At 45.7% G+C, this 20,952-nt stretch overlaps 2 protein-coding genes across 2 annotated transcripts in view; both read right to left on the reverse strand.

Annotated features, from left to right (window-relative positions):
- Slc35f1 (solute carrier family 35 member F1) overlaps window positions 1–10,800 on the reverse strand; it is a 408,573-nt gene extending 397,773 nt beyond the window's left edge. The window contains exon 1 of the mRNA XM_027402097.2: window positions 10,628–10,800. Within this exon, the coding sequence (XP_027257898.2) occupies window positions 10,628–10,800 (173 nt within the window). The remainder of the gene's footprint in view (window positions 1–10,627) is intronic.
- Window positions 10,801–17,681: 6,881 nt separating this feature from the next.
- On the reverse strand, window positions 17,682–19,872 carry LOC118238356 (MLV-related proviral Env polyprotein-like). The gene has a single exon (XM_035440351.1). It carries the CDS (start codon window positions 19,698–19,700, stop codon window positions 17,721–17,723), a length of 1,980 nt encoding a protein of 659 aa, XP_035296242.1. The 5' UTR covers window positions 19,701–19,872; the 3' UTR covers window positions 17,682–17,720.
- Between the last annotated feature and the right edge of the window lie 1,080 nt (window positions 19,873–20,952).

Here is a 20,952-nt window from a genome sequence, read left to right on the forward strand (position 1 = left end):
CACTACAGCCTGATAGTTTCCACTTATGTTTCTCATCTGGAAACTCATATTTTCAGAGAAATATGATCCTGCAGTTTATGGTGAAATCCGGGGACAGCAGTTGGGGTGGCTAGTAATGCTTGTCCAATCTCTGTGTCAGCAGGTGACTCTCTGTTTAAATACAAATGTGGTACATGCCAAGTTCTTGCCATGCAGACACTACTTCAAGACACCTTCACTGGCCTCTCTTCCTGGTGGATGCTCGAACCCCTTCCTATCCTTGGATGCCAAATCATCCCTGTGCAAAATAACCAAAGCTTGTGTTTTCCCCAGAGCTCACTGGTGCTTGGTTGGTTGCTTCATGAGATGCTACTGACTCAACCCACAACTAAAGGCTGACTTGCAGCCTTAAACCCTTTCAGCTTAGACATGCCACTCTCCAGACTTGGCAGTTTGCAACGACCAAGAACCCATCCTGCGAGGCCACAAACGTCCTTCCTGCTCATGGCACGCCCACACTGTCCAGCACCCACCATCGCGCTGGAATCCTGCATGACCCAACGCCCATGCCCTGGCTGCAGGTCCTAGCGGGGTCCACAGCCGTAGCCCGCCCACGGAATGCTCTGTTGGGGAGGGCTGCGGAGCGGAGCGCCGCTCAGAGAATGCAGTGTTTCCTGGCCGCAGCGGCCCTCACGCGGGGACAGAGACTGCAGCTAGCCAGGGCACCTCACAAAGAGCTGCAGTGATCACCCCGCATCTGGGCTTCCCTCATTAGCATATTAAAGCAGCTCGGTCCTTTCCCTCAGAGCCCGCTCTGTCTCTGCAACCCACTCCTTTTAGGCCTTCCCTCAGTGGGAAACCCGCTGGGTTCAAGAGGTACTAACCCCTTCCTGAAGCCTGTCAAACCCTCCTGTGCAAACCAGAGGCACTACCAAAGCCCCAACTCCGAGAGCAGACAGCATACCGTATGCCTGGTGCCACATGAAAGACTCCACAAGAGGCTTTCTTTTTAAAAGGGAATAAAAAAAATGTATTTGCCAAAAGAAATTCATCATCATCATCATCATCATCATCACCACCTGACATAACAGACTAGAGCCTTGTTCATAAGTAGGTTGAACTGACAACCGTTCGTTCTGACAACGCTGAGGTAAGCCAAGGGGCAGAGTCATGGCTGTGTGCTGAAGGGTCAGTCAGGTCAGCATGTAGCACTGCCTTGGTGGCAGAGCAGGGCTAGGAGAACTCAGACGCTTCTTCTAATTCTGTGACCAGGATAGCCACTGTGAAGTACTTGGCAGCTTTCCAAGCCCTCTCCGTAGTGTTACTTCATTTTAAAATCCCAAACATCCAATGGGAAATGAGCCAGAATTATTTTAACTGGCTTACCACTGAGAAAATTGAAGGCCCCACAAGTTGTCGCTTGCCTGAGGGAAAAGACATCTCCTTCTCAGGGGGACACAGTGGTCCAAGCACCAACCTTCATTTGACCACATAGAATCCTTTACTTTCTTCTTCTCTCTCCCACTCCCAATTTAAAACAGGATTCTCCCCCTCTAGAGGTCCCTCAGTACTGAACTCACTTGGCTTAACCCTTTCAAGGAGGATTCTAACTAATAGTAACTTCCTTAGGCCTACCACCACCACCACCCCCACACACTCATCCCAACCCCAAATGTCACATTGACACATAACATTTTAGTATGTTTGCTTTCTCACTCTCCCACTTCTCTCTGTATAAACACTCCACACTCTTCCCCACAACACCTGGCACCTTCCATTCACAACTGAAATCTTAGCCTTGCAGTTCTAGAGGAGAGAAGCCACCTGACAGAAACTGCCTTTCATTCCCACCACAAAAATGGGCTTTTTCCAGTGTATGCATGCCCCACCACACACTGGAGCCTTGGAGAGTGAGCTCCCTCTTGTCAGGCCTAGCTCTCCTTGGAGCTTCTCTAGACTCTCCTCAGCCTTCATGGCCCTCCTTACTGCACATGCAGTTTCCTTCCCCAGCAACCGTTGCTACAAGCACACAGAGCCATCATTAGAGACTATCCCTCCTTTTAAAGGCAAAACTTCTCAACAGTTCCACTCACCACCTCTACCCAACCATTCCAACCAGATTTCTGTCAGCATCAGTCTTTTGATCCTTCACTGTCACAGCCTGTGGTAATCTAAATAAAAATGACCTCCATAGGAAATGGCACTATTAGGAGGTGTGGCCTTGTTAAAATAGGTGTGGCTTTGTGGGAGGAAGTGTGTCACTAGGGGGTGGGCTTTGAGGTCTCAGATGCTCCAACCAGACCCACTGTGACACTCTCTGTTCCTGCTATCTGCCAACCAGACACAGAGCTCTCAACTACTTCTCCAGCACCATGTCTGCCTGTATGCCTCCATGCTCCCTGCAAAGATGATAATGAGCCAAACCTCTGGAATTATAAGCCAGCCTCAATTAAATGTTTTCCTTTGTAAGAGTTGCCATGGTCGTGGTGTCTCTCAATAGAAATACTCACTAAGATACAGCCCCTAAGGTCTTCTGTATTGCCAAACCATTAGTCACATCTCTGTCTGCTCTTCATGGACTCTCATCACAATGAATGCCTTACTGCCTTCCCCTGGAAATGTCTTCTCCTAACATCAGGACATCATACATACTCCCCTCCCCCAGTCCCTTGCACCCCAGGCCACTTCCTACATTGACTCCTCCTCTCACCTTGGCTGGGTCCTCCTTTTAACTCTAGAGTCAGACGCATAACCATTGCACCACGAGGTCACTCTCTTTTTAGCTCTAGTTGATATTTCCTCCAGATCATTCTCAGGGCCCATCTCAACCTGTTTCCACACATCAGCTTCAGAAAGACTAGTCTAGGATCCCCAAATCCAAAATTCCAAGTACTCATTTCTGCCCAGAATTTCAGCCTTCACTTGGCATTCCCACCAGACATCTCTAACTCAACTTGGAAGAAGTAAACTCTGGTTTCCTAGCCACAAACATGTTCCTCCACCTGTCTTTCTCTGCTGTCAAGATGGTACTATACCCACCGAACTGCTTAAGTCCTCAAAGCAGTGATTTTTTAGGTCTTCCTTTCCCTTAGCTACCCTGAAAAATCATTTAGACAACTCAAAGGCTCCATTGCCTGAAGCAAATCCTTCCAAATGTATCTACTTTTCCCCATCTCCATTGCCCCTGCCCAGGTCAGCCCCCAACAGCTTCCAGCATGCCTTTCCTACACAGTATAGCCTTCCCCTGCAATCCATTCCCCAACAGACACTTACATGACTTTTTCAAACTTGACCCAATACCCAATCTATTTAAAATCTCTCGCTTGTTCTCCATCCCACTTAAAAATGTATCACCTGTTTCTCCAGTCGTTATCTCACCATCCCAATTCTTGTACTCTGGTCTTTTTTCTTGTAGTAAACAAGTTCACTACACTTGTTTATCTAATCAAATCTACCTAGAATGTCCTTCCTTCTATGCCTCCATGACTAGTTCCTTTGGTCATTCTGATTAGAGTTCATGTCGCCAGAGTCAGACCTCTTTGGACCACCCACGTTAAAGTTCCATTACTGCTCTGCCATGTCACCCTACTTCAATTCTAAGCTTAGTGCTAGCATTCCTGAGTGTCATCCGGATGTGGTTGTTTATTTTCTGCCTTCACTTACTAGAATTTAGCCTCCCTAAGAGTAGAGTCCTAAAAAGAAAAAGAGTAGAGTCCTTTGCTGCCTTGTTGCCTGAAGAACAGCCAAAGGTGTAGATCATGCCTCTCCTTTGACTTAATTGCTTGCTGAATGGCTGACTGGCATCTACTCAGTGCTACCCAGAAGTTGAGGTGAAGTGGTATCAATGATCTGGGCACAGATGTATGGTAACTCTGACCCATCTTCTGTTATCTGGACCCAAGACCTGCTCTCTTCTACTGTAAGATCCCTGAAAGTAGTACTTTCCACTTACAGCCCACTCTACAGAAATGAGTTGCTACTCTCTATCCCTTCTCACTTCCAGACAGTTTCCAGGGCAGTAATTCTCAACCTTCCTAACGCTGTAACCCTTTCATATAGTTCTCCATGTTGTGGTGACCCCCCACCATAAAATTATTTTGGTGCTGCTTCATAACTGTAATTGTGCTACTGTTATGAATCATAGTGTAATTATTGGGTAAGCAGGATATCTGATGTGGGCCAAGACCCACGGGTTAAGAATTGATGTTCCAGGGGATGTGGAGACTTTCAGGCAGGAATTCCAACTATTCTTCAAGTCGAAGGCCTTGTTACTTGGTGGATTAGTGGATCAATCGTCACTTTACCCTACTTCAAGACACATCAGAGTGGGTAAAGAGGCTTGCTGCCAAGACTGACAACCAGAAGTAGATACTAGGACCCACATGCTAGGAGGCGAGAACTGACTCCCCACAAGTTGTCCTCTGACCAACACACATGCACCATAGATGCACATTCCCTCAACCCCATATGACAAAAAATAATAACAATAACATAAAACAGGTTGTTTATTCCATTGCAGTAGTTCCACCTAATTAATCTAAGTGGAACACAATAGGAATTATGATGTCAGAACTTGCAAAGTAATATATAAGGCATTTTGTGTAATCAGGCACTGGTAAATTGGGGGGATTTGGAAGGAATGAGAATTTAAGTTTAAGTTGAGAAAAGATTAAATAGTAAATAATAGTATATAAACATATGAAAATTACGAAATGAGGCATTTTAAAAATACTTTTAAAGCATATTTATTTTTACTCTCTTGCTTGATATTTTCTTCGAATTTTCTTAGCATTCAAGTAGTCCCTGCATAAGTCCAAAATGTCTGGCAAGAAGTTTAGTATGAATTACATATTTGTCCTGGTTAGTTTTTATTGTCAACGTGACACAACTTAGAGTCACTTGGTAAGAGGGAACCTCTGAGGATGTGCCAAGACCAGACTGGCCCATGAGCATCTTTGTGGAGCATTATCTTGATTGCTAATTGCTTCAGGAGGACCCAGCCCACTGTGGACAATATCATTCCTATGGAGGTGCTTCCAGGCTATATAAGACAGATCACAACATAAGCCAGTAAATGGGACAGAAAGCAGATGTCCTCCATGGTTTCTGTCTCAAGTTCTAACTAAGTCCCTACTGTGACTTCTTTCAATGGTGGGCTGTGACCTGGAAGCATAAGCCAAATAAAACCATTCCTCCCCTAAGCTGCTTTTGCTAAGTGGTTTATCATGGCAACAGAAAGCAAACACCTCAGCATGGAACAACTTAAATATGTATATGGTCCCAGGATCTAGAAATCTGGACACATCCAGTAGAAAATTATATAAGACAATTCAAATAGTGAACTGTAACATTACACTCTCAGTAGCAATACATGTGCCAAGTCCCCTGCACCCCAGTGAGACTTTGAGGTCTTCTACTCCAAAAATACTGTTTTGTGACACATGCACCTTCCCTTACATCACAATTGCTAAGAATAAGTGAGCATGTACTCATGTACATTTTTGACAACCAAGAAACATATCAAATATTTATGGATTTTTTCCATATGTCAAGTGAGTTTAACTTTTTATCCATACTTCTTTAGATGTGCAATCAAACAATAATGTATTTGAACAACATACAGTAAATGTTCATTGGCCTGAACTCAAACAAGATCTAAAGGGGAAGCCGGGCGGTGGTGGCGCAGGCCTTTAATCCCAGAACTCAGGAGGCAGAGGCAGGCAGATCTCTGTGAGTTTGAGGCCATCCTGGTCTACAAGAGCTAGTTCCAGGATAGCCAGGACTACACTGAGAAACTCTGTCTCAAAAAAAAAAAATAACAAACAAGCAAACAAACAAACAAACAAAATCCTAAAGGTGAGACTTTCACATTCTCAATTTTACCCCTAGGGTAATAATAACCTAGTAAGATAACAGCCCTTGCATTAAGCAGCTTCTTCGGAGTTACCTGGATGGCCATCTCAGTCGCCTGTAGCAATAAATTGTGGGAATGGGTATGGTATTTATTTGGATGGCCCTGTGGAGCTACCAGATTTTGACAAAGTGAACAGTCAAAAAACGGTTACACAAATGCATGTCAGATCCCCTAGAACTGGAGTTGTAGACAGTTGTGTGAGCTGCCATATGGGTGCTTGAAATTGAACCCAGGTCCTCTAGAAGAGCAGCCAGTGTTCATAACCACTGAGCCATCTCTCCAGCCCCCACAAATGCATGTCTATCTGATTCCACACTAATTACTTGGATGGAAATGCATCACATTTACCAAGGTAAGCCAAATACTCCTTTACTGAACATGCACACAGTACGGTACATAAACACGAAAGTCCTAGATGATCATTTTAAAAGTTAATTTGTCCTTTAACTTAAAAATAAGTGCATCCTTTAGACACCCTTATTTACTACTGATCCTACAAATGTTTGTTTCTAATCACCCAGTTCCATTCAGGATATTTTTTGTCTGGTATCCTCATTTTTTGTTGTTGTTGTTTTTCGAGACGGGGTTTCTCTGTGTAGCTTTGGAGCCTATCCTGGCACTCTCTCTGGAGACCAGGCTGGCCTCGAACTCACAGAGATCCACCTGCCTCTGCCTCCCGTGAGCTGGGATTAAAGATGTGTGCCACTAATGCCCAGCGTCTAGCACCCTCATTATGAGTTGCTCTTTCACTTATTTTTGGCATCTGTGAGAAGTAGCAGTGTGAAGCAGACCTTCCTTACCAACTATCTTTTAGCAAAAGCCTTCTAACTTCATAGAAAAGGATCGTCCACATTATATCATGTCTTCATGCTGGATCCAATACAGTCTTTAGGCAAAGCCTTACTCCCCAGCAACTATTCCATCAGTTAACAATGAATGTTCTATTTGCCTTGTGAATGACACAGAAAGATTGTGTATTCACATTGGCCCCTCTTACATCTTCCCAGGTCTGGCCTGGATTACATGATGCTCTCTCCAAATTTTTCTGCATTCTTTTGGTTTACAACTTTCAAAAGCATCCAAAGCTTGAAAAGTAGGAAAATAAATCTAAGTCAAAATGCATTTCCAAATGAATGGATGACCCAAGTCACTGACCCGTCCACCTAATATTAATATTAAACACCGCTACTACAAGACTTGAAGCACAGATAGCTTTGTTACCCCCACACAACCCAGCATGATATCCAAGTAGGAAAAGTTCAATAAAAGCTTACATGTACAATGCACTCATTTTCAGAAACATTTTATTATCTAATCATTTCAGAGGAAATTCTTTGGCACTTTAATAAATAACTAGTGCTACTCCTGTATGTTTCAAAGAAATCTACTTGGTCAGCAGTTTCTGCGGAAGGGCTATCAACTATTGCCCTTGAAGCATCTTCTTTTTATTGTATCTTGCTTGTCCCTGGCAGGATAATAAATACTGTTGTTCTATAAAAACAAAAAGCCAGTGAAAAGCACTTTGCCACAATTTTCCTTATCTATCGGCATCAATGTATGATTTCACATCTCTAAGATCAAAAGGCAGTCATTACTCCAGAATTTGAAGCATCTTCTATTTCTTGCAGCCTCTTGAGTAGAGACACATACTATTAACTGGCAAAAAAAAAAAAATGCAGTGCCTCCTCTTTCCCTAAAGTCTTGTATAATATGATATTCTAATTGCTATTCAGAAGGAGACTAGACCATCAGTGAGATGCCCTAATTCTCACATATAAAACGCTGCAATCTAGCTCTGTGGGTGTTTAAAGTCAATAGATGGTGCTCCACTAAAGAAAGAAATTGATACACAATTTTGCAAGATGGATGTTCATAGGCTGTTCACATTCTATTTTCATTCTAAGGTTTCTGAGAGCGGCTACCATTAGTTAAGTATCAATTAGTATCTTAACTCTCTTTAACTGCCACTGAGTGCATAGGGAATAGGCAGACAACTAGTATATTTGCATTCCCTTCTCTGGCTGACAATAACTCTGAACAAGGACAGTTTACTAGGCTTGCCTATCACACGGTTTGATACTCCCCACCCCATTTCCCCAGCCTCTCCCTCTCAGTAATATTCCCAAGGAGATGGTTAGAGCTGCTCCCTAGTCAGGAAACAAAGAGGCTGCTCCACCAGCTCACAGCAACAGAATGCTGCCAACTCTATATATTAATGCCAAATGTTGGGCAGGTAGTTTTTACATTGGCTGGAGATTGTGGATTTGGAATGGATCTCTCTTAGGAGCTAAGTTCCTGCATGCCAGGGATGGTTGAAAAGGAACCACTGACAACACTGTGTGGATAGACATCACAGGTGAAGGGGACAGAAGTGTTAGGAAGAGAGGGGAAGGGAAAGAAGGCAGAAAAAAGAAAATGAGTGGATTTTGAGATTTTCATAAGTAAAGATTTGCATGCACAGACCCCAATAAGCTGACTTCATAGCCACTGCACTCCATGATGGTTCAACAAAAAGAGCTCCATCTAAGACTTCCAGCCGTACTACCCATGCTCTTTCCATAGGAGGAAGCTTCTGCTAATCTAGCTGAAACAATCTGGGCACAAAAGCCAAGTTTGTCATGCAAACAAACAAGATTATTCCATCACAATTTTTAAAATCTTATTGTTTTCTTTCTCCTTAAAGATGTCCTTTTTCAAAAGAATAATGAGCCCTTACCTTTTTCAGGATGAGGGAAACTTATTGGAATATAAAAGATAAAATTTTGAAATTTTTGAAGAGTTTGGGAGACAAACAATAATTGGTTTGGGGGAGTTTGTTTGTTTGTTTTTGCTAATCCTAGGGTTCCACTCCATATATTTTTAAGATAAAAACGTCATTAACCCAACCTAAGTCTCAGTTTCCCCTCTATATATAGAAAATAAGCCACTCAACCCATAGATCACACAGGGCTTAGTAAAATGCAAAGTTCTAGCCATAAAAGCCATTACTTTGCTTTTCTTTACCTATGTTGTACTCATGGATCTGTCTGGGCTGAATAAGTGATATCTAGAGCTTTCCATTTTCCAAAATGTTTTTTTCTTCAGTCTTATCTAATTCTCAAAATCATGATATGACAGGGAGTTGAGACAGTTGTCACTAAACATATTCTACAAATGAAGAGCCCAAGACCAGAGAAGATAAATGGCTCTGCCACAGCCCTGTGGCTAGGTAGAGGCAAAGCAATGATAAATGCCCAAGTCCCTTCAAATCTACCTTTGTGACTTTATCATTCTGGACATTAAGATTCATTATATGTGCAGAGCTGCACTGTGGCCTCGATGATAGCAATTTAATAATTAAGAATGCATTATGCTTTAAATATTGGCGACTTAAAAACTCAGTATTCATAAAGGACAGGTCACACACATAATAGGAACTGTGCTGTCGTCTTCCCTATTCCTTTTGCTTTTCATCATTTTAAAATCATCTTTTAAGTGTGATATTTAGGGATGTATTAGCCAAAGCTACAAATGACAAGGTAAAACTGGACTTTCTATTCCCAATTCATGTCTTACTTAAGAGTGAAATTCTTATCTGATATTAGACAGAAATGTCTATAAATAAGTTATCATAAACATTGGGTTTTTAACAAGCAATTTTTGAATAGTATGCAACCACATTCTCCAAGTAAAATTTTTTCAAGTTATTTCTGTTACATGTATTTATGCTCTCAGTAGAGGTTTATGGCCCAAACAGTTCCATGTGAGTACATCAGGGAATCTCTGCTACCAAACACAGTACCACACAGAAACCTGTATGAATAATTTGATGGGTTGCCCTGCAGACGCATTGAAAAGCACACACTCACACAGCTGGTTAGGTGAATTTTCCCTATCAGCTCATCAATCATTTTAAGTTAGGTAAGTGGCAAAAGTCCCTTTCACGTCACATTTAAAGTGGAGGTACTACAGGAGATCCCACTTTCTAGAGAACAGAGTCCTCGTCCTAAAACGCGCCTGTCCTTGATAACCCACTACACAGAATCCAGCACTGAAGGCCAGGGCGATCCTCTGGCTCAGTTTCGGAGCGGAGTGCATTAACCAGGCACCTGATTCTCATACTCGTCCCTTAATATTTTGCACTTTGTTCTGGTCTGGTCCAGGCCTCCAGCCTCTTTCCTTACTCCGAAGCCACCAAGAGTCTGCACAGCGACTCAAGCATTAAGCAGAAGTGTTTTCCCCTTCTGTCTGGGGGCGGAGGATGGGTTGGGCGTGGGGGTCCTCACCACGACCCTGTGCCCCTGGGGAGGGGAGTGGGTGCCACCAGGGCGGAGCGAAAGACAGCGCGAGGTTTGTGACTTCCATGCCATCACCACAGCAGGGCTCCTTCCCGCCTCCGCCCAGGCCATGTTCAGGGGGTCCCCAGAGCGCAAAGCTGGGATAAGTGTGGGAAAGGGGAGTGAAACAACGTGCGGCTGCGAGGCGTGAGTGTGGATACACACAGAGCAGCTGCAGGTAGAACAACCCCGCCTCTCCCCCAACTCGCTGCCCGGACCTGCCTGCAGCCCCGCCAATCGGGGATCCCAGCGCCAGGACAAAGCTGCGAGCGCAGGGAGAGCTCGCCCTGGCTCAGGGATCTCCCCTGGCCCGGACCCAGTCCCAAAGGACCTGGGGACGTGCGATCGAATGAGGGGACCTCGGACTGGGCGCCCACAGCGCCTGTCCCTGGCGTCCCCGCTGGGCGCCTGTGCTCACCTGTTCAGCACTTTGCGGATCCTCTGGCGCATGCCAGCCCGGGAGGAGGCGGACAGGCTCCCGCCGCCGCTGCCTTCAGCTGGCAGGTTCTCGATGGTGGTCACCACATGGTTCGGAGGGGCCGGCGGCGGTGGCGGTTGCAGCTGGGGCTGCGGAGGCTCGGGGGGAATCATCGCGGCGGAGGCGGTGGCGAGCGGCTATCAGAACGCTGCTGGGCACATAGTGCACGGGCTCCGGGCCCGGGAACACGCAGAGAACCCGGCCAAGCAGCCCCGGCCCGGGAGGCGGTGCCGCCTGCTAAGCGACGAAGCGGGGAGGCACCCGCGGCTCCGGCCGCCGCCTCCCAGCGCACTGCCCTCGGCTTGCTACCCAGTCCTGGTCGCACACCCCCCGCTCCGGGCCGCCGTTTCCTCCCGCCCGGGCTCTTCGCTAGCTGCGACCCAAGTCCTGGCACACCCCGCCAAGTGGCTGCGAAGGGGGTCGCCGGGAACCCGGAGCTGCGGGGTTCCACTGCAAGGACCGTGCAGAGAGAGGAACCAGGCTGCCAGGCTTCGCCTTCTGTCCCAGTGCCCAGGGCTTGTCCTGGCGATGGCAGTTGCGGTGGCGCTGCTTCAGCTGGTGCCGGCTTCGCTCCCTGGGAAAGCTGCCGTCTGTGTCTCACGGAGTGAGAGACCGAGAGTGAACCTGGAGCGCCGGGCGGGGGCGCCGCGTTGGCGGAGGGGGTCGGGGCGGGGGGGGGGGGGGGGCGCAACACGCGCACTCTGCTGTCGCCAGAGGGCGCTCCGGCGGTGCCTTGGTGTCCCACACCCTCCTCCTGGAGTCCAAAGAGGCCCTAGGTCTAGGATGTTGTGACTGGTGGTGGGTGGTTTTGTCTTTTCAGGGCAGCACAGGATAGATTTGCCCTCTGGAATTGGATAGGGCTCCTCTTGCTTCTGCGGAGGCTCTGCGGAACCCAGCACAACCGACCCGGGGCAGCCGCGCGACTAAACCGCTGTTGATCCAGGTTGCAGATCCAAACTGAACACCCTAAATAGTCCAACTACTCTCATCAGAAGGGACCTTCAGGAAATGAGAAGAAAAACAGTTTCTCGCCAAAAATGCATTCTGGGAATTGGGAAAAGCAAACCAAGCCACCCCCAAACATCTCGGTTTAGGCGATGGAACCCGGAAAGGAAAGCCAGGGCACTTCTGGAAATAACAGAGATCCTGGACAGTTTCTTAAATTCTGGGACAAAGCTACTCATGAGACTCCCGGGGATATTGTAGGAGTTAAATGAACTGAACTACCCATCAGGAGGGCCCGATGGCTCCTTCAAGGTCCTCTAGTTGTCAAAGGGATAACTGTGTGTTAGCTACTGAAATCCCTGCCCTAAACAGGACCACTTGCTACCAAATGGGCTTTGTCCCAGGCATTCCTTATACCTATTGATCTGCATTTCAGTCAGTAATTGACTCTGGAAATTGTTTCAAATGTCCCTTAATCTAGATTGCCTGGGCAAGGATTGTGCAATGAAAATGATATGCATTTAAGATTTTTCTCCATTTCACTGTGGAATAGGAATTGATCGCACTGAGTTAGTTTAACAGGTATATTTGTTCACACAAAAGCACGTTGATACTGCCACTGAATCTAAATGCTCTGGAGACCAGCAGATAAAAACTACTGTTTAGGATGTTCGGAGGCAAGTAACATTCAAAAGTAGTAGACTGTATCATTTCAAAAGAGAAAAAAGGGAGCGGGACAAAAAGAAGCCAGTCCTTTTTATAATATCGGTGTTATTCTCCATTTTAAAAAAATCGGGGGAGGCAGAGGCAGGTGGATCTCTATGAGTTTGAGGCCAGCCTGGTCTACAAAAAGAGTTCCAGGATAGCCAGAACTACACAGAAAATCTCTGTCTCAAGTAAAACAAAACAAAATGTACAAAAGCTCTCTAGTCTATAAGTATCTATCAAACCCAGTTTCTACCTGAACTGTCCCTAGAGTCCCTTTCTACAAAATTACACCCAAATTGGAACATTTGTCATTTTATAATTAGAACATCACCTCATGCTTCTCAGTGACTTTTCATTCTATAATATTCACCCCAGATTTTCAGGACAGTTCCAAGAATTACTACAAACAAGAACAAGGTTTGGGAACCTTGGGAACATTAAAATTCCAATAGACTGCAATGATTTTGCCCTTAGGGAACTACCAGACATAGCAGATGAGTAAAATGCACTTCAGCTGGACCTGGCAGCCAATCTCAATAGAAATGTCTCTATTAAAACAGCATTTATGGTCATTTTCAGGTGTCTTCCTTGAATGACTGGTTGCTTCAATGCTCTCTCCCCTCACATTTGGCTTGATTCCTTCTGAATGTTCTTGGCATCTCACAACTCAGTCCTGTTTCTGCGCTTTCATGTCTGCATACATATCATTTCCCTAGAGGGACTGTTAAATCCTTCTGTTCCATTGAGTCAGGAAGGGAGAAAACAACAGTGAGAAAATGAGATGAAAGGTGGTGCTAGCTAGTTTGTCAACTCAACAGAGTTACCTAAGAGGAGGGAACCTCAATTAAGAAAATGCCCCCTAGAAAACCAGGCAAGCAAGCCTGTAGGGCAATTCCTTAATCAGTGATTGATGGGGAGGGGGCCTAATCCATTGTGGGTGTACTACCCCTCAGCTAGTGGTCCTGGGTTCTATAAGAAAGTAGGCTGAACAAGCCAGTAAGCAGCAACCCTCCATGGCTCCTTCCCTGTCTGAGTTCCTGCCCAGACTTTCTTCAGTAATAGACTACAATGCAGAGTGTAAACCAAATAAACCCTTTCCTCCCCAACTTACTTTTGGTCTTGGTGTTTCATCATAGCAATAGAAACCCTAACTAGTTCAAGTTCCAGTCCCACTGGTGAGAAAAGACCTTATATTGTCTCATATCATAGATGCCAGGAACCTCTCGGATTCCGTGTTCCATACTCAGCTCTTGAATAGCTAAGTAGCATGTAAGAGATGGGGAAACGGATTTATGTCAAAGCTTCAAATGTAAGAGCAGTAAGTCTGACATGGAAGTAAATCGGAAAGATATGGAAAGCTGGTCTTCCCACCTTCCTGCTACGGAAGTGCTACTTGTCTCTTTGTCTCAAAAGCTATTCTCCAGGGCTTGCTATCAAATTAGTGGAGGGGTGGGAATAAAATCTGACTCTCAGTGGTAGCTATGGGTTCATAGCCACAGGGATCACCTTACAGCTCCCTGCACAGTCAGTTAGTAAGCTGATACTATTGCAAAATGTCCCTTCAGGCATTTTCCGCCATACTATTACATCACCTGAGTAGTTCTGAAAACACGTACTAATTCTGTTGAATGACTTAAGGATACAGAAGTTGGCTGTCAGCTCAACTACATCTTTGTATACCATTGCTCATTTTGGAATCATTTAACACATGCAAGAATGTGCATATTCTGGCCTAAGACCCAGATCTCAGAGACACAGGGCATTTTGATCAGTTTGTTTAGCATAGAGTAAACCTGTGCATTACAGTGAAAATATCATCGGAGTCTGGGTCCAAAAGTTCTGTAGACCATCCCCAAAGTACTGACAAGTTGCCTATATTATCTTTGTTGCTTTGAAGTGACCCAATTATCTTCCTCATTTTCTTTTATTTTTTTAATTTATTCTATTTGTTTCTGTGAAGGGACACCATGACCAAGGAAACTTATAAAAGAAATCATTTAATTAGTTTGGCTTACAATTTCAAAGGTTTAGTTCATGATCTTCATGGCAGGGAGCATGGCAGCACAAAGGAAAACATGGTACTGGACAAATAGCTGAGAGTTCTACATCTGAACTCAAAAGTAGCTAGAAGAGAGACACTGGGCATGGCTTAGGCTTTTCAAACCTCAAAGCACTCCCCACACCCTGCCCCAGTGACACACTTTCTCCAACAAGGTCACAGATACTCCTAATCCTTCCTAGTAGTACTACTACCCTCTGATGAATAGGGTTCAATATGAGCCTATAGGGATCATTCTTATTCAAACCACTGCATTCCACTCCCTGGCCCCCATAGTTTTCTAGCCATATCATGAGGCAAAAATGCATTCAATCCAAGTTCCCATAGTCTATCATATTCACAACACTGCTTAAAAGTCCAAAGGTCAAAGTCCCTTATGAGACTCACAGCAATCTCTTAACTGTAATCCCCTGGTAAAATCAAAATAAAAAAAAAAAGAAAGAAAGTCAGATCACAGATGACATACTTCAAGCATACAATGGCACAGGGTATACATTACCATTCCAAAAGGGGTGGTCAGGGGAGGAGCATACTGGGAAAAAACTGGACCAAAGAAAGACTGAAAACCCATTGGGCCAACTACAAACTCTACATCTCCATGTCAAACTTCAAAATTCTCTTCAGATCTCCAACTCCTTTCAGCCTTGTTGACTGTAACACCTCTCTCTCTCTCTCTCTCTCTCTCTCTCTCTCTCTCTCTCTCTCTCTCTCTCTCTCTGTCGGGCTAGTTCCACATCCTGTTAGCAGCTCTCCTCAGCAGGTATCTCATGGCCCTAACATCTCCAACATCTTGAAGTCTCCAATGTAATCCAGGCTTCATTTTCACAGTCACACAATGATCTCTCTAGGACTTTATGCAAGGACACTCCTGACATATACCTGGCCTCAGCAACTTTCCTTAGTTATGGAAGGAGATTCTTTGTATCATTGACTCTAAAGCCAGAACCAAGGGGCCAAAGCCACCAAGTTCTGCTGCTTGCTGGAACTGGAACTCGGCCCCCTTGTTCAATTACATCTGCATCATCTTTCTTTTGTTGTTGGTTTCCTTCATTGCTTAAGCATTTCTTTAGTTCCTTTTCATAAAGTTGAAGCTTAGCTGGGTAGAGACTTACCCTGAGTTCACCCCCTTTATCCTATTTAGCATCAGGCTTTTCCTTAAACTTTGTATCTCCTTGAGCACTAGACTTAGGTCCATTACACTTCCTAGTGTTCCTTTTCTCCTTAAACTTTACATTTTTTCCTTGCTCAGCTTGCTCCTTTTCATCACATATCTGCATAAGAGTAGCTACTAGTAACCACACAACTCTGTAAATACAAAACTGTCTTGAAATCTCCTCTGCCAATTCCTTTAATCCAAAACTCTTCAACTTAGCCCCTGGCAGGTTTTTTTTTTTCCAACTTATTTTATTTGAATTAGAAACAGGATTGTTTTACATGAAAATCCTACTTCCCTTCTCCCACCCGTCCTCCCCTACCCCCCACCCCAACTAAAACCTTATCTGTCACAAATCTTTTCTGCTCCCCCTGGGTGGTGAGGCCTTCCATAGGATGTCATCAGAGTCTTTCGTATCCTTTGGGATAGGGCCTAGGCCCACCACCGCAGGCAGGTTTTTAGTACTAGGGCAAAAAGCAATCACATTCTTTGCCAAAATATGACAAGAATGGACTCTAGATCACTAACTAATATCCTTCCCTTCTAAAACTTCCTGAACAGGGCCCCAGTAATTCAAATCACTCTCAGCATTGTGTTCCATGTGCCTACTAGGATGACACATTAAACATTGCTTAATGCATTCAACTACTTTCCTGATCCAAAGTCTCAGATTTTGCATTATGCTAACAATGTCAGGTCTAGTCCATGTACAAATTTCTGTCTTGGTCATTATTCTATTGCTATGAAGAGACTCCATTCTCATAAAAGAAAAAATTTAATTGAATCTTGCTTATAGTCTCAGAGGTTTAGTCCACTATCATCATGGTGGGGAGCATGATGGCACACAAATAGACATGGTGCTGGAGAAGTAGCTGAGAGTTCCACATCTATATCCACAGGTATCAGGAAGAGAGCCACTAACCCTGGAATGGACTTTTGAAACCTCAAAGCCCACCATCAGTGACACATTTCCTCTAACAAGGCCACACCTACTCCAGTAAGGCCACACACACTTCCTAATCCTTCCCAATGATTGATAATACACTCAAATATCTGAGCCTATGGGGATCATTCTTATTCAAACCACCACACATAACACATTCAGTTGAACACATAGCATCTGGATAGTTTCAGGGTTTTTATTCACCTGATTAAATTCATTCATGAGTAAAGAAAATAGATAGAAAAGACGTGGAGAGAAAGGAAAGGAGAACAGAATGGGTGTGCTATTACATTTAAATTCAAGAAATGGATAAAATAATTGAGACATCAAAGCACAGAACTTCCATAAACTAGCACTCATTCATCATCAATTGAGATAGTTTGTAAATGGTTGTTGTGGATGTGAAAGACCCCCGAAGAGGCACTTTCATAGAGGGGAGACCCACACCCAGGAATCAGCGAGGCCACGAACTGGATGCAAAAAACAAGAGGCTTTATTGGAGACGCGGGTACCCGGGGCAACTTAGCCTTTGTGTGGCTAAGCGCCTCGAGCCAAGGGAAAGGGGTCCTTATATAGGGAAAAAGGCGCAAGCTAGGAGCAGGGATTCTATTGGATAATTCTAATGAGGCATTATACAGAGCTATTCCCATTGGTCAATGTATATGAGGCGCTATACAGGGTTATTCAAATAAGGCAAAGTACAGAGTTATTCAAATGAGGTGAAACACAGAGTCTTTCAAATAAGGCGAAATACAGAATCATTTCCATTGGATGGTTCAAATGAGACACAGAGCCATTCCAGATCAGCATATTCTCAAGGTCTGGTGTCTGGTGTCTGGTACAGCAGACTCAATTCCCCCCCCCTTCCTGATGGCTGACCTTGGGGGCGGAGACCTTGGGACGGAGTGTTTCTCTTCGGGCGGGGCGGGGGCTCAGGGGCAGGGCTCCAGGCCGGCTCACTCGGTGTTTGTTCTCGTGCTGACCCACCTGGTGCTCGCCCTCGTGCCGGCCCACCCGGTGCTCGTTCTCGGGCTGGCCCACCTGGTGCTCATTCTCGGGCCGGCCCCACCCGGTGCTTGTTCTCGGGCCGGGCGGGGAAAGGCCACCGGGGGTGGGGATCGGGGAAGCCGCCGACAGGAGGAAGAGGAGACAAACTTGAGAAAGAAAGGGCTAAGGGACAGGGGTCTTTCATTCCCCCATTTCTCTTGTAACTGAATGGAATCTTTCATTCAGAGGTCTCTGGATACTCTGGATCTATTTGCTTTAGCTGATGATATTGTTGAGTTAAGACTAAGGCCTGTACAACAGATAGTCGTTCTCTGATGAATTGAGTCAGTTTGTTCAGAATGCAGGGACCAAATATGAGGATCAAAAATAGAATAACCAGAGGTCCCATGAGCGTGGATATAAGGGTAGTCAACCAGGGGGACTTAGCGAACCATCCTTCGAACCATCCTTGTTGAGACTCAAATAGCTGTTGCCTCTGTTTTAGCCTCTCCCTAAGTTTGGCCATGCTGTCCCTAACTATTCCTGTATGATCTGCATAAAAGCAGCATTCTTCCTTGAGGGCAGCACATAGCCCCCCTTCCTGTAAAAATAATAAATCTAATCCTCGTCTGTTCTGCAGGACCACCTCAGAGAGTGATGTTAAGGATTTCTCGAGTGCACTGACTGACTCTTCTAGGACCTGGATATCCGTGTGCATGGCTTGTTGTAGAAGCTTAAAATGATTAATTCCCTGTAGGGCAACGGTTCCGGTCCCTATGCCGGCTGCTATGCCCCCCACTGTTATTCCTCCTAATAATAGGGCCACGGTAAAGGATATTGGCTCCCTCTTATATCGGGTTGATTTCTCTAGTACGCTGTAAACATATTCAGGTTGGTGGTATGTGACTTTGGGCCAAAGTTCTATCAATATACAAAAGTCAATGGTGGTGTTGAGAACAGTGGTAGAGACACAGGGAGTCAACCCAGTACTGCAAGCCCAATAAGTTCCATAAGGGGCAACAAGGTATCGGCTGTCCTGAGATAATGGCTCTACTTGGTTACATAATTCTTGATGTGAGGGAGGAATCCTGCCTATGCATAGCCCCTTTCCTGAGACCTCAGATATTGTGAGCTTGTGCTGCATAGCAGCTCCACAACTGGTAGGTGCTGAGGTCTGGTTGGAGTAGTTGCCCAGTATTGCCACGCCTTCATAATATGGGGGCCGGGAAACTAGGCATAACCAGCATTCCTGAGTCTTGTTGGGGTCTGAAAAATTTAAGGCTTGGTAAACTCCTTGGATTAATTGTAATAATCTATCTCCGGTACCTGGAGGGTCTCTGGTTATCTCGATGTTTAGGGCATCTGGGGTGGGGGAGAAGGTGACAGCACCTGGTGTAGGAGTGATAGCTTTAGGAACGGTAGGGGGTTCAGGGACTTGAAATTGGGTTGGGGCTCTCTGGTCCGCTATTACTGTGTTTGGCCCGACTGATTGTTGGCTTAGGGGAGTAATTTGTCTGTACAGGGAGAATAAGGTCACCGGATCTTTCCCTGCTCGGTGCAGCCGGAGTCCCCAGACTTTAGGACTATCCCAAGTAGTCCTTTTTCCAGCATCTGTGAACCTTAGGATGAGAGGGTTGCATTTTCCTCCGGGGGTGGCGCCTTGAAAACCTCCCCCTCCGGCACTATCATAACAGGGTCCGCAGGCTCTTTGCCCACATCTCCATGGTCCTTTCCCTGCGTACCCTGGGATCTCCCTCCGTTTGAGAGTGATGAAATCCCAAGAGGAAGAGGGTTTCCAGTAAGCCTCCCCTGTGGTTTCACATCCCCATCTTGCACAGTACCCTTCCTGCGGCCCCCCGCAGCCATGAGTTGGTTTATGGCCGGGGCAAACATAAAAATCCTTGCTTCTTGTTCCTATCCTTCCCCCAGGGTGGTGGCATCCGTACCCTGGGAATGGTTCCTGGTCAGAGGGATCCCAATCAGACCCTACTAAGTCACATAGGTCGACATAGAGAGGAGGGAACCCATCATGTAGAGTCCCTATATAAGTGCTGAGGTTGGCTATTTCCCCGGTCCCTAGATTGGCTATTTTCCAGGTGATATTATAAACCCTGTGGGGGTTAGTTGCTACATGGGGGGTAAACAGACAACCAATCAACAGGAGGGTGTACGAGAGAGTCTTATCTTTAAAGGATTTTGAGTGCGGTGTGCGGTCCATTCTGATGCAGTGGCTGAATCAGTGGGTCGGGCTGGCTTTACATGTGAAGCATGTATCCAAGCTGCAATGCCGTCTACCTTGAGTGCGGTGGGAGTGGTAAGCAAAACGATGTAGGGTCCCTTCCAGCGGGGTTCAAGGTTCTTGGCCTGGTGACGCTGGACCCAAACGGTGTCCCCGATCTGGTAGGAATGGGGGACGGTGGGATGATCCCTCTGGTCTTTATAAGCTTGAGCAAGGGGTTTCCAGACCTCCCGTTGTACTAGTTGGAGGGCCTGTAAATGAGCTTGGAGAGAAGGGGAGTTAGCAAAATCTGAGACATCTTGATCGAGAAAGTTAATGATAGGAGTAGGTACTCCATGCAGGATCTCAAAGGGTGTGAGCCCATGTGGTCCAGGGGTATTACGAGCGCGGTAGAGTGCTAGGGTGAGTAGGAGGACCCAGTCTCTAGTGCCAGTTGCAAGCGACAATTTTGTTAAAGTCTCCTTGATTGTTCTATTCATCCTTTCTACCTGTCCTGAACTTTGGGGTCTATAAGCACAATGTAATTTCCAATCAATCCCCAACAAGGTGGCCACTGACTGACTTACCTGGGAGACGAAGGCGGGCCCATTGTCTGTTCCCAGTACCTGAGGCATCCCATAACGGGGAAAGATTTCTTCAAGCAATTTCTTAGTAACGATCTTGGCTGTTTCATGTTTAGTAGGGAAGGCTTCAACCCATCCTGAAAAGGTGTCTACAAAAATTAATAGATACTTGTATCCATATTTACCTGGTTTAATCTCAGTGAAATCTATCTCCCAATGTGTTCCGGGCCGGTAGCCTCTGACCCGGTTCCCGGGAGGAAGCTTCAGTCTGGATGCGTTGACTCGGGCGCACGCATCACATTGCTCAGTTACCTGTTTTAGAATATCATTCTTCCCCAAAAGGAAATTGAATTCCTCTTCTCGTTCGAGGAGCTCCCGCATCTTCTTGGAGCTCAGATGTGTCATCTTATGTAAAAATGTCACTAGGTACTTGGTTACCCGGTAGGGGATGACAGTCTTTCCTTCATAAGTCCAATCCCCGTTTGGTTCCTTTGTGGCTCCCAATTTCTCTAGGGTTTGGATGTCTCTTTGTTCATAGTCCCATGAGGGGAAGGGATGGTCGTTGGTGGGCTCTAGAGCCAGGAGGTTAGTGGTGTCTGTGGTCAGGGCCGCCTCTCGGGCAGCCAAGTCTGCCCTTCGATTGCCCCTTGCTTCAAAAGAATCCCCTT

The sequence above is a fragment of the Cricetulus griseus genome, chromosome 2 (assembly GCF_003668045.3).
Source record: "Cricetulus griseus strain 17A/GY chromosome 2, alternate assembly CriGri-PICRH-1.0, whole genome shotgun sequence".
Taxonomy (NCBI): domain Eukaryota; kingdom Metazoa; phylum Chordata; class Mammalia; order Rodentia; family Cricetidae; genus Cricetulus; species Cricetulus griseus.